The sequence below is a fragment of the Nyctereutes procyonoides genome, unplaced genomic scaffold, assembly GCF_905146905.1.
Source record: "Nyctereutes procyonoides isolate TBG_1078 unplaced genomic scaffold, NYPRO_anot_genome, whole genome shotgun sequence".
In the NCBI taxonomy this organism is placed as follows: Eukaryota; Metazoa; Chordata; class Mammalia; order Carnivora; family Canidae; genus Nyctereutes; species Nyctereutes procyonoides.
Window position 1 is genome coordinate 10,692,179 of NW_026575137.1, and position 14,409 is coordinate 10,706,587.

A 14,409-nucleotide genomic window follows, 5' to 3' on the forward strand; every position below is an offset into this window, starting at 1 on the left:
TGGGCACAGGGTTTATATATATATGTAAATATTGAAAATATTGTCAATATTTAAAAACTGACAAATAAATGATGTGTGTGTTTTAAGTTAAAATGTTTAAAGTATAAAAAAAGTTTATAGGAAAGGATATAAGAGTAATTCTAAAACTATGAAAAGATGCTCATCTTCACTTTTTTTTTGGGGGGGGGAGAGGGTCAGAGGGAGATAGAGAATCCTTTTTATAAACGATTTATTTATTGGAGACAGGGAGAACAAGCAAGGGGAGGGGCGGAGGGAGAGGGAAAGAGAGAGAATCCTCAAGCAGGAAACCCTGAAGTCATGTCTGAGCTGAAATCAAGAGTTAGATGCTAAAAAAAAAAAAAAAAAAAAAAAAAAAGAGTTGGATGCTTAACTGACTGAGCCACCTAGGTGCCCCTCATCTTTACTCTTAATAAGAGAAATGCAAATTAAAACTAAACTGAAATACTTTTTTTTTTTTACTTATTCAATTGGCAAAAATGCCCAAACTTTTTGGCAAGGCTGCTGCAGAGAACTGGGTTCTCCCACTGCTAGTAGTAGTGCAAAATGCTGTAAATCCTATGAGGAGAACTGAGCAGCATCTATCAAAAACATAATTTTGACCCAGAAATTCTACTTCTGGGAATTTATTTAGGTCTTTGCATGCAAAAATAGTGCACAAACCTAATAATTTAAGCACTGGTTGTCATAGGCAATGAGTAGAGAAAAATAAGTGTCCACCACTAGAAGACTGGTTAAATTAACCAGTATATACTAATAAAAAAAGGGTGAAATTCACTATGAACTTCTATGGAAATATCTAAGGGAAATTATGATCATGTGAACAACATACTATCTTTTATGTAAGAAGTTGCAGGGAGAGAATGAAATCTATATTCCTATTTGCATTATTATCTGCATGAATAAAGGAAAGGATGCTGTATTAGTTATCTATGTCCCTATAACAAATTACCTGAAACCTTAATGGATTAATGGATTAAGACAACCGATATTTAATACCTCATATGGTTTTTGAGGGCCAGGGGTCAGGAAGTGGCTTTGCTGGGTGGCTCTGGCACAGGGTCTGCACATCCACTTCCAAGCTCACCCGTGACTGCTGGCAGGCAGGAGGCTTGGGTTCTTTGCCGCACAGGCCTCTCCCTGGGGCTGCTCACACACCCAGCTGCAGGTGACGGGTGAGTGTGGGTGGGGATCCCAAGATGGCAAGTGCAGACCTTGTAGCACCTAAACTCAGAGGTGGAACATCATTCTCCTTGTTAGAAGCAAATCCAGCTCATGCTCATGGGGAGAGAAATTGAAGCCTAGTCTCTTGAAGAAAGGAGTATTCCAGAATTGGTGGACATAGTTTTTAAACTGCCACGGAGCATGGTTAACGAAAGGTCATGGGAGAGTGAGGAGAGGGGCAGATATGGAATGGGTTGGAGAATTTCACCGCTATCTTTAATTGTGGTAAAATATACATAACAAAATTTATCATCTTAACCGCATACAGCTCTGCATCATTAAGCCTATTCACGTTGTTGTGCAGCCATCACCACCATCCACCTCCAGAAGTCTTGGCATTTTGCAAACTCGAACCCTGTACCCATCGGAGGATAACTGCCCCCTCCTTCCCTACAGCCCTGGAAACCACCATTCTTTCTATCTCTGTGGATTTGACTTCTCCCAGGTACTTTATGTAAGAGGAATCATACAGTCTGCGTCCTTTTGTGACTGACTTATTTCACTTAACCTAATGTCCATATTATAGCATGTGTCAGAATTTCCTTCCTTTTTAAGGCCGAACAGTATTCCATTGTAGGTATACACCATATTTTTTATCCAGTCATTAATCAGTGAACATGTGGTTTGCTTCTACCCTTTGGCTATCATGAATGATGCTGCTATGAACATCTGTGTACAAATAGCTCGTTGAGTCCTCACTTGTGTATTTTTATATTAAATTTTTTTTATCTCTTTGAGTCCTCACTTAGGTATTTTTATATTTAAATTTTTTTAGACCATGGAAATTGCATTCATAATCAGTTGTTACATATCAACCCTAAAACTTGATGACTTATAACAACAATGACTTCTTATTTCTCCTGGTTCTCTGGGTTGGCTGGATTGTTCTTCTGCTTGTTTACCTGGCCTTGGTCACATGGTAGCGTTCTGCTGAGAGATATGATGGGCCCAAAGGTCCAAGCTGGCCTCATTCACACGGCTGTCAGTTGGTCTTGGCTCTCGTTTTCCTCCCTGTGACCTCTTACCCTCTAGTAGGTTAGACCAACTTCCTCACATAGAAGACTCGGAGACGTGTTCAAGACAGGGAAAGTGGAAGCTGCAAGGTTTCTGAGGCTTACACTCTGGAACTTGCATAATGTAACTTCTGTTATCTTCTATTGGTCAAAGCAAATGTCAATGACAGCTCAGATTTCAGATAGAGAAAGACAAACACCACATGATTACACTTCTATGTAGAATCTGAAAAACAAAACCCCAAGCAAACAACAACAACAAAAAACCCAAACAGACTCAAACACAGAGAACAAACTGGTGGTTGCCAGAGGAGAGGTCGATGGGGGGAATGGGTGAAACAGATAAAGGGGACTAAGAGGTGCAAATTTCCAGGCATAAAACAAATGAATCACAGAGATGGAAAGGATGGCATAGGAAATAAAATCGATAATATTGTAATAATGTTGTTTGGTGACAGATGGTTGGTACATTTACTGTGGCAAGAACTGATTAATGTATAGAATCATTGAATTATGTTGTTGTACAACTGAAACTAATGCAACACTGAATGTTAATTGTGCTTCAAAAAAACCCCGCCAAACCCCAGCTCAGCTTCAGGGGGTGGGGAACAGACTCCACCTCTTGATGAGAATAGCTGTAAGAAACCTGTGGCCATATTCAGGGGGACATGGGTGGCTCAGTCGGTTAAGCATTCAACTCTTGGTTTTGACTCTGGTCATGATCTTAGGGTCCTGGGATCGAGCCCCAAGTTGGGCTCTGTGCTCAGTGTGGAGTCTGCTTGAGATTCTCTCTCTCTCCCCCTGCCCAGCCCTTCCTGCTTTATGCTTTCTCTTGCTAAAAAATAAATAAAATCTTAAAAAAAAATCTGTACCCTTATTTAATCTACCACAGAACATATTACTTATTCCAAAATATTAAAAATGTCTATAAGTAAATCTTAACGATATGGGAAAACTCATATTATATTTTAGCAAGCAGAGAGCAGCACTGTATACGAATCACGATTTATATCTCTACCACCATTGTCTCCTGGCTTCCCAGCAGCCCGCCCCGATGATTCTATTTTCAGGTTTTTTCCTATCTCCGCTAGAGATAATGGCTCAACTCAAAATGCTTAAATAGTAAGGAAAATAGATTACTTCACATAACAGAGAGGAAGGCAGCTCCAAAGGCCGAAAACGCACTGACTTGCTAATGTCAGCAGGTCCCCAGAGCCAGGTCAGCATTTCAGCCAGATGCTCACTAGCCAGATGCTAGTCTCCCTCATGGCCCCACCATGGCTGCTCCAGCTGGAAGTGGCACATTCAAAACTGCCAATATCTAGAGGAAGAAGAGGTATGCGTCTTCCTTGTATCTCTGCCCCCTCATCTCTTCACGTGGAGGAATTTTAGACACCAGAAAAGCTGAGAGCAGTACAATGATGAACCTTATCCCCTCTACCTAGATTCAACAATTGACAACCTTTTGCCACAGGCCACGATTGCTCAATCTCTCTCCTTCACTCTTTTTCCTACAGCATTTGAAATTAAGTTGCAGACATCATGACACTGTACCTCTATAGGATTCAGCCTATATTTCCTTTTTTTAAAAAAATTTTATTTATTTTTTTAAGAGAGACAGCAAGGCTGAGTGGAGGGTACGCTGGGGGTTGGAGGGGCATAGGGAGAAGGCCAAGCAGACTCTGCTGGGTGTGAAGCTCAACACTGACGTCAGGTTCGATCCTAGGACCCCGGGATCACAACTGAGCCAGTCAGATGCTTAACCGACTGAGCCATCCACATGCCCCATCAGCCTATGTTGACTAAGAATGTCTCCTACAGATCCACAATAACAGCTCACTTAAGAAAAATTAACAGTGATTCCCTAGTATCACCTAATATTCAGTCCAAGTTAGAATTTCCTCAGTAGCCCCTAAAATGTATTTTATTACTTATCTTTTTACAACCAGAATCCAATCAAGTTTCATACACTGTGTTTGGTTTTAGGTTTCTCTGGTCCCTTTTAATTTAGAGCATGCCCTCAACTTGGTTCTCATGGCATTGTGTTTTTCTTTTGAATTATTCTGGTGTATTTCCTCATGATGCCATTCATTTCTTTCCTCTGGTCTTTACATTTCTCATGAACTTCAAAATTAGATTTAGATTTATGTTAAACTTCTGGCAAGAATATTTCATAAGTGGCTTATCGTACCTTTATTAGCGAGGCAAATTTCTCAGAAGCCCCATGGGAGACTTTTCCCTAAGTGCCATTGGCCAGAGCAGGGACACATGCACTGGCCTGGACCAATCACTGCCGAGGGAAGTGCCAACACCATGCTCGGGCACTCAGAAGATGTACCTCTGTGGGCGGAGTGGTGCCTGGCTCCTTGAAGGCAGGAAGGTGGATACAGGGTTCTGCAGGTGGACGAAGCAGGAGACTCCCTTTCCCTGACCCCTTCCATGCACCAGCAAGTTCCACTGGCGTGACCTTCACCGTGGATACCCACCCACTTTTCTCCACCTCCCTCCACCACTGCACTGCTCCCAGTCTCCTGCCATTAGCTCCCAGCCAGTCTCCCCATGTCCAGAGACACCAGAGCTGTCTTTTAAAATCTAAGTTGGATTTTAAAGTCTGCCAAACCCCTGCTTTAATCCCTTTGAGGGCTTCCTTGTGCACTTAAGACAAAATCCTCACATCTCGACCTGGCCTACAACACATCACATCATTTGGCTCCTGCCTACCTCTCCACCTTCACTTGGCCCAACCTCCTGCACATTCAGTAAATGCCAGCGACACAGGCATTCACTCTTCGAATGCACCGGACCTCTTGCTGATTCAGGGTTCATGCACACGCAGTTCTGTCTTGTGGAACACCATCCCCTTTGCCTGGTAGCAGAAGATAGTAGTCGTTATGGGCTTGGATTGCATCCCCCCTAAATGCATATGAAGTCCTAACCTCCAGCACCTCAAAAGGGGACTGTTATTTAGAGTCAGGGTGTGCAAAGGTGTAATTAAGGAAAAATGAGGTCATTAGGGTGTGTCCTCATCCAAAGACTGGTGTCCTTATAAAAGATAATATTAGGACACAGACGCAGAGGAAAGAGCACGTAAAGTCACAGGGAAAAGGGGGCCATTTACAAGTCAGGGAGAGAAGCTCCGAAGAAATCAACCCTGCTGACAATTTGATCTTGGACATCTAGACTCTAAAAGTGTAAGGAAATACAAGTCTGTAGTTTAAGCCACCCAGTCTGTGGCTCTTTATTATGGCCGCCCACGCAAACCAAACCAGTGGTTAAGCAGGTCGATTCTGGAGCAGCCTCCCTACATGGAAATCTTGCCTCTGCCAGTCACTAGCTGAGTAATTCGGGGCAACTTACCCTTTTCATGCCTTGATTTCCTTTTTTGTAAAGTGTGGATGGTAACAATGGCACCAGCACAGTGGCAACCCTCCAGTTTGCCCCAGACGGAGGGGTTTCCCAGGATGCTGGACTTGCAGTCCTAAAACCTCAACAGTCACCCTAAAGCGAGTATGGTTGCAGGAGATTGAATTAACACTGGCAGCACTCTAGAACGCCCGCAGCTTGGTAAGCACTCAGTAAGTAGCAAATGTCGTCACTATGATTATTAATTACATTTTCAGATCTCAGCTTCACTATCACTTTCTCTGAGATAGTTTCCTGACTCCATAATCTGGATTAGGACTCCCTGTTAAACTCTTTCATAGTGTAAGGTTCTTTATTTGTTAGGGGTACCTCACTGAACCCAGAATGAGAATATCCATTCTCATTTTCAATAACCATAGGTACTCCTGATTTCTAACTGGGTACAGGGCTGACTGGAATAAAACCTACTTCCCAGTTTCCTTTGTAGAAAACCAAATTCTGACCAATGGGATTTGGGCAGATGTGATATGTGCAAATTTTGGGGGTTCCCTTAAAGCAGAAAGTTCTTTTTTTTAAAAAAAGATTTATTTATATATATATTTAATATATATAATATATTTATATATATTATATATTATATTATTATAATAATTATTATATAATATAATAATATATATATTTAAAGTTTTTTTTAAGATTTATTTATATATATAAGATAGAGCATGCAAGAGAAAGTGAGTGCATGCGCAGTGGGGAGGGGCACAGAGGGAGAGGGAAAGAGAAACTCCAAGCAGACTCTGAGCTCAGTGTGGAGCCTGACGTGGGGCTTCATCTCATGATCCTAAAATCATGACCTGAGCCAAGACCAAGAGTCAGAGGCTCAACCAACTGCACCACCTAGGCACCCCAGGTAGGAGGTTCTCAACCTACAGAAGCTGTCGATAGAATTCCCGGAGCCTGTGAATTAGAATGGAAAAAAAAAAATCACATCTGTAGTTTCATGAACTGCTAACTGAAGTTTAGCATCTGTTTTATTTATGCATAAAGGCAACAAAGCACAGAAATATTAGCAGGGACTATGATCCTGTCACCAAATGAAATCACAGACATTTCCTTACCACCTAATCACTTTGCATATATCTAATACATTGTTTATGTTCAGCACCACGATGAAATTTGGTATCAGACTGACTGAAAGTCTCATTAGTTAATGCTTAAAGAAGCACACACTTTGCTAAATGCCAAGGCACAAAAATGACATTTCTTTTAAAGAGAAGGGTGTCTTGCTCCTTATCCTTTCACTCTTGAACTGGTGCCATGTGGAACTACTAGAGGGACGTCTCAAAACACAGGCGAGGGCTACACTCCTCACGTGGTGGGATGACCAGACTGAAAGGGCCTAGGTCTCCCCCATCTCCATGCAGCCTGAGACTGCTTACACCCAAACTGCTACTTGACATAGGAATGAATGAATGTTCATCTTGTTTACAGCACTGCTATTTTGTGTCTTTATTTGAGCAGCTGAATTTATATCCTTATTAACACAATAGCAGTTATCACATTTTATAATTATATATTTATTTGAAGTGATTTTTTTGGGTAAATGTCTTTATCTACTACTAAAGAATACACTCTTTGAGGACACGGCGCATGTCTGTTGGCTCACTCTGGAATCCTGGCAAACTGGTACGTTGTAGGAACAGAGTGGACTTCCAATAAATGTTTTATTTTTATTTTATTTTTTTAAAGATTTTATTTATTCATGAAAGACACACACAGAGAGAGAGAGAGAAAGAGAGAGAGAGAGGCAGAGACACAGGCAGAGCAAGAAGCAGGCTGCAGAGCAGGAAGCCTGACGTGGGACTAGATCCTGGGTCTCCAGGATCAGGCCCTGGGCTGAAGGCGGTGCTAAACCGCTGCGCCACCGGGGCTGCCCCCAATAAATGTTTTAAAATGAATGAAATAATAGCACAATGTTTATAACCATGTTTGCCTATTCAAGTAATACTGTACATGCAATATTTATAAGCAAAAAAGCCTATGCATAGTAAAAAAAGGTTAGATCTAATACCAAAATGTAAACAGTAACTGTTTGAATTACTCATTTTACCATGTTTCCTACATATATATGTATACTTTTTATCCTTTAATTATATATTTTATATATATATATGTATTCTTTATATATATCATTAAAGGAAATCTGGAAAACATAGGCAAATGTGTGTATATGTGTGTGTGTGTGTATATGTGTGTGTATTTGTACATATGTATAAAATGAAAAACAGGCAGCCCCGGTGGCACAGCGGTTTAGCACCGCCTTCAGCCCAGGGCCTGATCCTGGAGACCCGGGATCGAGTCCCACGTCGGGCTCCCTGCATAGAGCCTGCTTCTCCCTCTGCCTGCATCTCTGCCTCTCTTTCTCTGTGTCTCTCATGAATAAATAAAACCTCAAAAAAAATAAAATGAAAAACATGTAAGAAGACAAAATGGACTAAGAAGTCAGTTGATCCCTGAGGGCCTTGGAGAAGGAGAAAGTGTGTGGAGTATTCTTATCCTGGGAGGTTTAACCAGCTATGATCTGGTGTAGACTGTCTCAGGCCCTTTATGTGCTCAAGGTGTCGTGTAAAAGCCAGAAAGCCAGCCTGACTCTTTTTTTTTAATTAATTAATTTATTTATGATAGTCACAGAGAGAGTGAGAGTGGCAGAGACAGAGGCAGAGGGAGAAGCAGGCTCCATGCACCGGGAGCCCGACGTGGGATTCGATCCCGGATCTCCAGGATCGCGCCCTGGGCCAAAGGCAGGCGCCAAACCGCTGCGCCACCCAGGGATCCCCAGCCTGACTCTTAACATAAAGAGTGAAACTCACTTTTTGACAAAGGGCATGGAAAAAATAAGAGGAGGAGTAATATTCCAGAACAGTAAGACATAACTCTTTAAAATTTAGCAGTCAACCATAGGACAGTCTTTTTGGGCTTGGAAAGAAATGTTATTGTATTTCATCTATAATTACACAGATGAGACAGTTATAATCGCCAGGGAGCACATACTCTCCATCTGTTATAGATGAGATACAACAATTATAAATGAAATACAACAACTAATACAATAGCTAAAGGCCAAGTTAACAAATTGTGGTCTGTGGTCATTTATTTGTAAGTGTTAATTTTGGGGTTAAGCACTGAGCTTTTGCCTTGATTGTAACCTTGACTGAATAAAAGCATTTGCATATTTCAAATACATTGGTTTTGATACCAAGTAATTAGACTAAGGAACTATTTCATGTGCTCATAATTCTAAAAAAAATTAATTTCAAGATTAGCAAAGAACAGATGTTCTTATCTATGTTAGTTGGTGGCAGTGTATCATCCATAGCATAATTTTAAAAAGTCCTTAATTTTTCCTCTATTGCCATTAATTGGACTTCTGCCGTAAAGTTTATAAATCTATAGGCTCATAACACCTTTAGCGCACATTACTTTGATTTGCATTAATGATTACTAGGCATGGTAGTTTTCAATACAGACTTATTGACCTGGAAATAAGGAAACAAATGAAATAGGTCCATCAGAAAGATGTGAAACTAGGTACTGGAAACAAAATGGAAGAGAAGTTAATAACACCTAATGGTAGTTCTTAAATTTTTAACAAAATTGTATAACCATGACTCTCAGATATAAAATGAACACACGTCAAAAAATTCATTTAAAGGGCACCTAGCTGGCAGTCAGTAGAGTGTGAGACTTGGGGTTGTATGAGCCCCATGTTGGGTGTAGAGATTACTTAAAAATAAAATCTTTTTTCTTAAATATTTATTTATTTATTTGGGGGGGGGAGAGAAAGAGGGAGGGGGAGAGAGAGAGAACAGGAGCAGGAGGGGCAGAGGGAGAGGGAAAGAGAATCTCAAGCAGACACCATGCTCAATCCAGGGCTTGATCCCTGAGGTCACATGAGCTGAAATCAAAAGTCAGATGCTTAACTGACTGTGGCACACCAAGCACTCCAAAAATAAAATCTTAAAATTGTTTTTTCATTTAACTCATTAATCAATGTGGGAACCAGTAAGATGTTGCCACCAATTCAAAGAAGTAATCAAAGGACCAGACTACATAGGCAGTTAGGAATGCTTAAGTAAATCTGCTTTAACAGATGCAAAACTGGTGAAACCGGCCAATATCCACAGAACAAAAATCAACAGAATCCCTACAAACATAATTTGCATATTTATGGACAAGAATTATTTGCATTATTGTCAATATCCAGTAACTTATGGAATTGTAAAATAGCTCAAAGATGATGAAAGGCAGTGAGATAAGACCCCACAGAATCAGATAACCTGAATAATGTTTAGCTTCCCACTGGGACACCCAGCAATCCTTTTATTTTTTTTGAGAGGAGAGAGAGTGCATGGGAGGACAAGGGTGGCCTAGGGGAAAGGGGGCAGAGGGAGAGGGAGAGAATCTGAAGCAGGCTCTATGCTCAGAATGGAGGCCAATGTGGGGCTCAATCTCACAACCCTGAGATCAGGACCTGAGCTGAAATCAGGAGTTAAATACCTAATGCACTGAGCCACTAAGGCATGCCATTTTTGTTCCTTTTAAATATTTTCTTCTTTTTTAAAAGATTTTATTTATTTATTCATGACACACACACACACACACACACAGAGAGAGAGGCAGAGACACAGGCAGAGGGAGAAGCAGGCCCCACGCTGGGAGCCTGACCTGGGACTCGATCCTGGGTCTCCGGGATCACATCCTGGGCTGAAGGCTGCGTTAAACTGCTGAGCCACCTGGGCTGCCCTAAATAGTCTTTCTTAATGTTTTCCCTACATAGCTGTTAAATGATTTCTGTTAAATGCTATTTATGGGTAGACACATGAGGAGGTGCCTTAAATATATTAGCTTCTTTAATTCTCCTAAGAACTTTAGGGGGTAGGATTTATTATTATTTACATTTCGTAGAGGAGGAATCTGAGGCTCAAGAAAAGGTAAGTCGGTCACCGAGGGTCACAGAGATAATAGGAGAGATAGTGGGAGGTGGAGCCAGGGACTGAATCCAGGTTTCCCATCAGCTATGAAGCCACAGATGTGAGCCTGTGAAGGTAAAAAAAAAAAAAGGATGGATCTGACCAATTTTATTACATTAGGAAGAGGGCAAAGGGAAGGATGACTCCCAAGTGTTCCCTCTGGTTGTAAGAGGGGGAATAGTGTCCAGGTAAATAAAGAGACCAACAAGGGGAATTAGTTTGACTTGGTTTGCAGACAGGTTGACTTTGAAGTAATGGGAAGATGTCCAGATGGAAAAGTCCAGCTGGGCAGGAGATCAGAATTGGAGACGCACAGGAGTGATTTTTTCTTTCTCCTCTTATGGATCAGGTTTAAATTGTGGCATTGAAAACACTGGTGTGTGTCCATCAGGGCGGAAGGACAGAAGCCCAGAGGGAAAAGAGAGTTTGATGCGGGAGGAACTGAGGTCCTGCACAGGCTGCAGAGAGGCAGTCTCAGGGGGCCAGTCTCAAGCAGGTGACCTGTAGGTCCAGGTAACGAGGTCCAGTCCTTCGGGCTTAGGGAGCCGGGGGCTGAGAAGTAAAGGGAGGCCACATGGCGGAGGGAGGGGCCGATGCAATGCGCAGCGCAGACTGTCAGGCAAGCAGGGTCAGGACCAGGTGCGCCCTCCAGCAAGCACCCGTCTGGCGGCCGCATGATCGTCCAAACGTGCGGGCAGGTGTCCCCGGGATGCAGACGCGGGCAGGGACGGCGGGGCCGTCGCTCTTGGCGACCAGACCCGCCTCAATACTCCAAGGGCGGCGGCTCGGAGGGCAAAGGAGGCTCCCCCCGTGCGGCCCATACCTGAAAGCTGTAAGGTAAGGTAGTAAGCCGGCGGGGAAAACACTGTCTCTCCTCCTACCTTGATGGATACAGTTTCAGAAGGCCCTGGAGGAAGGCGGAGAGCGCGGGCGGGCGGGGTCTCCCTGGAGCCCTGCAGCCCGGAGCCGCACTGGAGCGCAGCCCCGGAGCCCTGCAAGCCCTGGAGCCCTGCAGCCCGGAGCCGCGGCGGCCGCGCAGACGCACTGGAGCGCAGCCCCGGAGTCCGGCAGTCCAGAGCCGCGGCGGCCGCGCAGACGCACTGGAGCGCTCTCCTGGAGCTTAGCAGCCCGGAGCCGCGGCGGCCGCGCAGACGCACTGCAGCGAAGCCCCGGAGTCCCGCAGCCCAGAGCCGCGGCGACCGCGCAGACGCACTGGAGCGCACTCCTGGAGCTTAGCAGCCCGGAGCCGCGGCGGCCGCGCAGACGCACTGGAGCGCCGCGACCCCCGCCCGCGCCGGCCGGCGGCGCGCGGAGGCGTGGCTGGCGGGGTCAGAGGGCACGCAGCGTCGGTGTCATGGCGGCCTCCGTGCTGCGCTCCGCCAACGGCCCGCCGCGGCTCGGCCTTCCGGGGCTGTGGTGCCGCCGCCGGCCGCCCCGGGGCCTGTGGGCGCGCGCGCGGCGGCTCCCGGGGCTCGCGGGGTCCGGGCGGAGCGTGGCCGCGGCCAGCGGCTCGGGTGCCGCGGGCGCCGACCGCTACTGCGTGGAGCTGCTGCGGTGAGCGGGCGGGGAGCGGGGCCTTCCTGCGGCCGCGGGGCCCGTGACGCCCGTGGTCCGCCGCCCTGGCCGAGGCTTGGTCCTTCCTGGCCAGCCGTGCGGCACGCGCGCTCGCGGCCCCGGGTGTTGGGGGTCAGGCGCGGGGCGGGGCGGGGCGGGGCGCCGACCGTGGGGGTCGCAGCTCCGTGCTGCGCCGGAGCACCCGGGCCTGCGGGCCTGCCGGCTTGGGGCTGACTGCGCCGGGACATCGCTTTTTCTTTTTCTTTTCTTTTCTTTTCTTTTTTTTTTTTTTGCATTCTATTTTAGCGAATTGTAGTGTGACGCAACAGGATTCCCACGGATTTCAGCGCGTCGTTTCTGGGCCCTTTTGAAAAATGACGGCCCTGCTCCGGCCTCTTTGTTGATTGCGCTTATAAAGGAAGCAGGCTAGCAGTAGGGGGATCCGAGCCGTAAGGACCTTGCAAAAAGGCAAACCTGCGGGAAGAGTGAGGCTCGTTTTCATATAAAGCTACCGATTTTTTGATGATAGTAAGATATAGAGCATCAGAATGTATGCCACCCGTATCCACTTGTCCGGGTCCATCTTTGACACCTGTGATGTCCTAACGTCTGCATCCAGAGGCGGATGATCCCTCTTCCTAATTTCTTATGTATTGCTGTATATGAGTAAAAATGTATTACATATATATGTGCTATATGTGTGTGTATATATACACACACTACGTATTATATATACATGTGCATAGTGATCCTGCAGTTCTTCCAGTAATAGTCTGTGGATATCATGGCAGTGATATCTCAAATACATATTTGCAAGTGGGCAGATAACTTAATCTGTTCATGTAGGTATTTGAGTGGAATGGAGGCGTTTGAGTGATTTATTAAAAAGCCTGGATTTTGCAGGCAGACCTGAGCTGAGTTTATTTTTTTTTATTTTTTTTTAAGATTTTATTTATTTATTCACGAGAGAGGCAGAGATATAGGCAGAGGGAGAAGCAGGCTCCATGCAGGGAGCCCCACGTAGGACTCGATCCCAGGACCCCCCCCCCCCCCCCCCCGTCACGGCCTGGGCCAAAGGCGATGCTAAACCGCTGAGCCACCCAGGCTGCCCTGATGCGAGTTTATTAATCCCAAGTCCATCACCTGGGAAAGTTGCTCACATTAAGCTGCAGTTATTTCTTCATTTGTAAATTTCTAGTCTTCAGAGCCTGGTTATGAGGGTTAAATGCAATGATGTGTGTATAAATATGCTGGCACAGTAACATACGCACAGTGGTAGTTTTTAAATAGAAACAAAATGTAACTTGAAGGAAAGGTTACAGTTTCTAGCTCCTGGTTGTTCATTAATCTTCAGGATTTGGCCCCTGAAATCATTTGGGCAGGGTTGTTTTTTGGACATGTGTCTTACGCAAGCCCTCCAAATATTGAAAAAGATACCAGGCCAGAAGTTTGGCTTAGCCAGCCAGAGAGCTCTGCTAGGAATCTACGTTCCTGGGAATATCTCAGACCTAATTTCCATAGGTTTCCTGGGGGATGGTTTTGAGGAACCTCAAGGCTGCTTTAGGCCTTGGGATTAGTGCTTCTAAGGAGGTAAGGAGGTGCTAGTGGTGATGTCTCAAAGCGTACCTATTCTCCATTCTCCCCCAGACACACTGGGGAGCCGCTGTTTTGTGCCTTGATGGCACAGCTCCATGGAACTAGAACTAGCACAGCAGTCCTCACACCAGATATGCTGATTTTTCATTGGTCTGCCCCTCCTTACCAGACTGAAGTCTATACCTATTTTTGGTGTCTAGCACAGTGCTGCCGCATAGTGGGCACTGAATAAATGTTACCATTAATGAGTGGATGAAAGGTTCTTGGCTCTGTTGCTGTATAAAACCATCCTGGTATGGAATTTCTCACTATCTGGAACATTTCTCTAATAACTGGACCTTGGTTGGCTACTTAAGATAACCTCGTCTACCAGTAATCGATATTTATAACCATAATCTTGAGTGAAGAAATGGTTCCAATATTCAGTGTATCTTCGCGTATGTAAATAGATTGGTAATGTTGTTTAGAAAAATTTCCAACCAAAATTAAAAAAAAAATACAGAGAAACCTTTCTCTGTGTAGAGTATCTTATTCCCCAAAGATTGTTACCATACTAGAATTAAGAAATCTAAAGTGTTTCACATATTGCTTATTTTTAGAAGATATGAAAC

General features: G+C 44.5%; 1 protein-coding gene and 1 long non-coding RNA gene across 4 annotated transcripts in view; one reads left to right on the plus strand and one right to left on the minus strand.

The window, feature by feature from the left end:
• The window catches only part of LOC129495671 (uncharacterized), a 30,069-nt gene extending 18,186 nt beyond the window's left edge, over positions 1 to 11,883 (minus strand). Inside the window, exon 1 of the long non-coding RNA XR_008661589.1 lies at positions 11,530 to 11,883. This is a non-coding gene — a long non-coding RNA (uncharacterized LOC129495671). The remainder of the gene's footprint in view (positions 1 to 11,529) is intronic.
• Positions 8,079 to 14,409, plus strand: part of NDUFAF6 (NADH:ubiquinone oxidoreductase complex assembly factor 6) — a 31,436-nt gene continuing 25,105 nt past the window's right edge. Inside the window, exon 1 of one of the 3 annotated variants that reach the window (XM_055303339.1) lies at positions 8,079 to 11,485. In XM_055303339.1, the coding sequence (XP_055159314.1) occupies positions 11,223 to 11,485 (263 nt within the window). In that variant the 5' untranslated portion in view covers positions 8,079 to 11,222. Of the gene's footprint in view, positions 11,486 to 11,998; positions 12,203 to 14,409 lie in introns of those variants that run through there. The other 2 variants (XM_055303340.1, XM_055303341.1) reach the window with 2 other exon arrangements.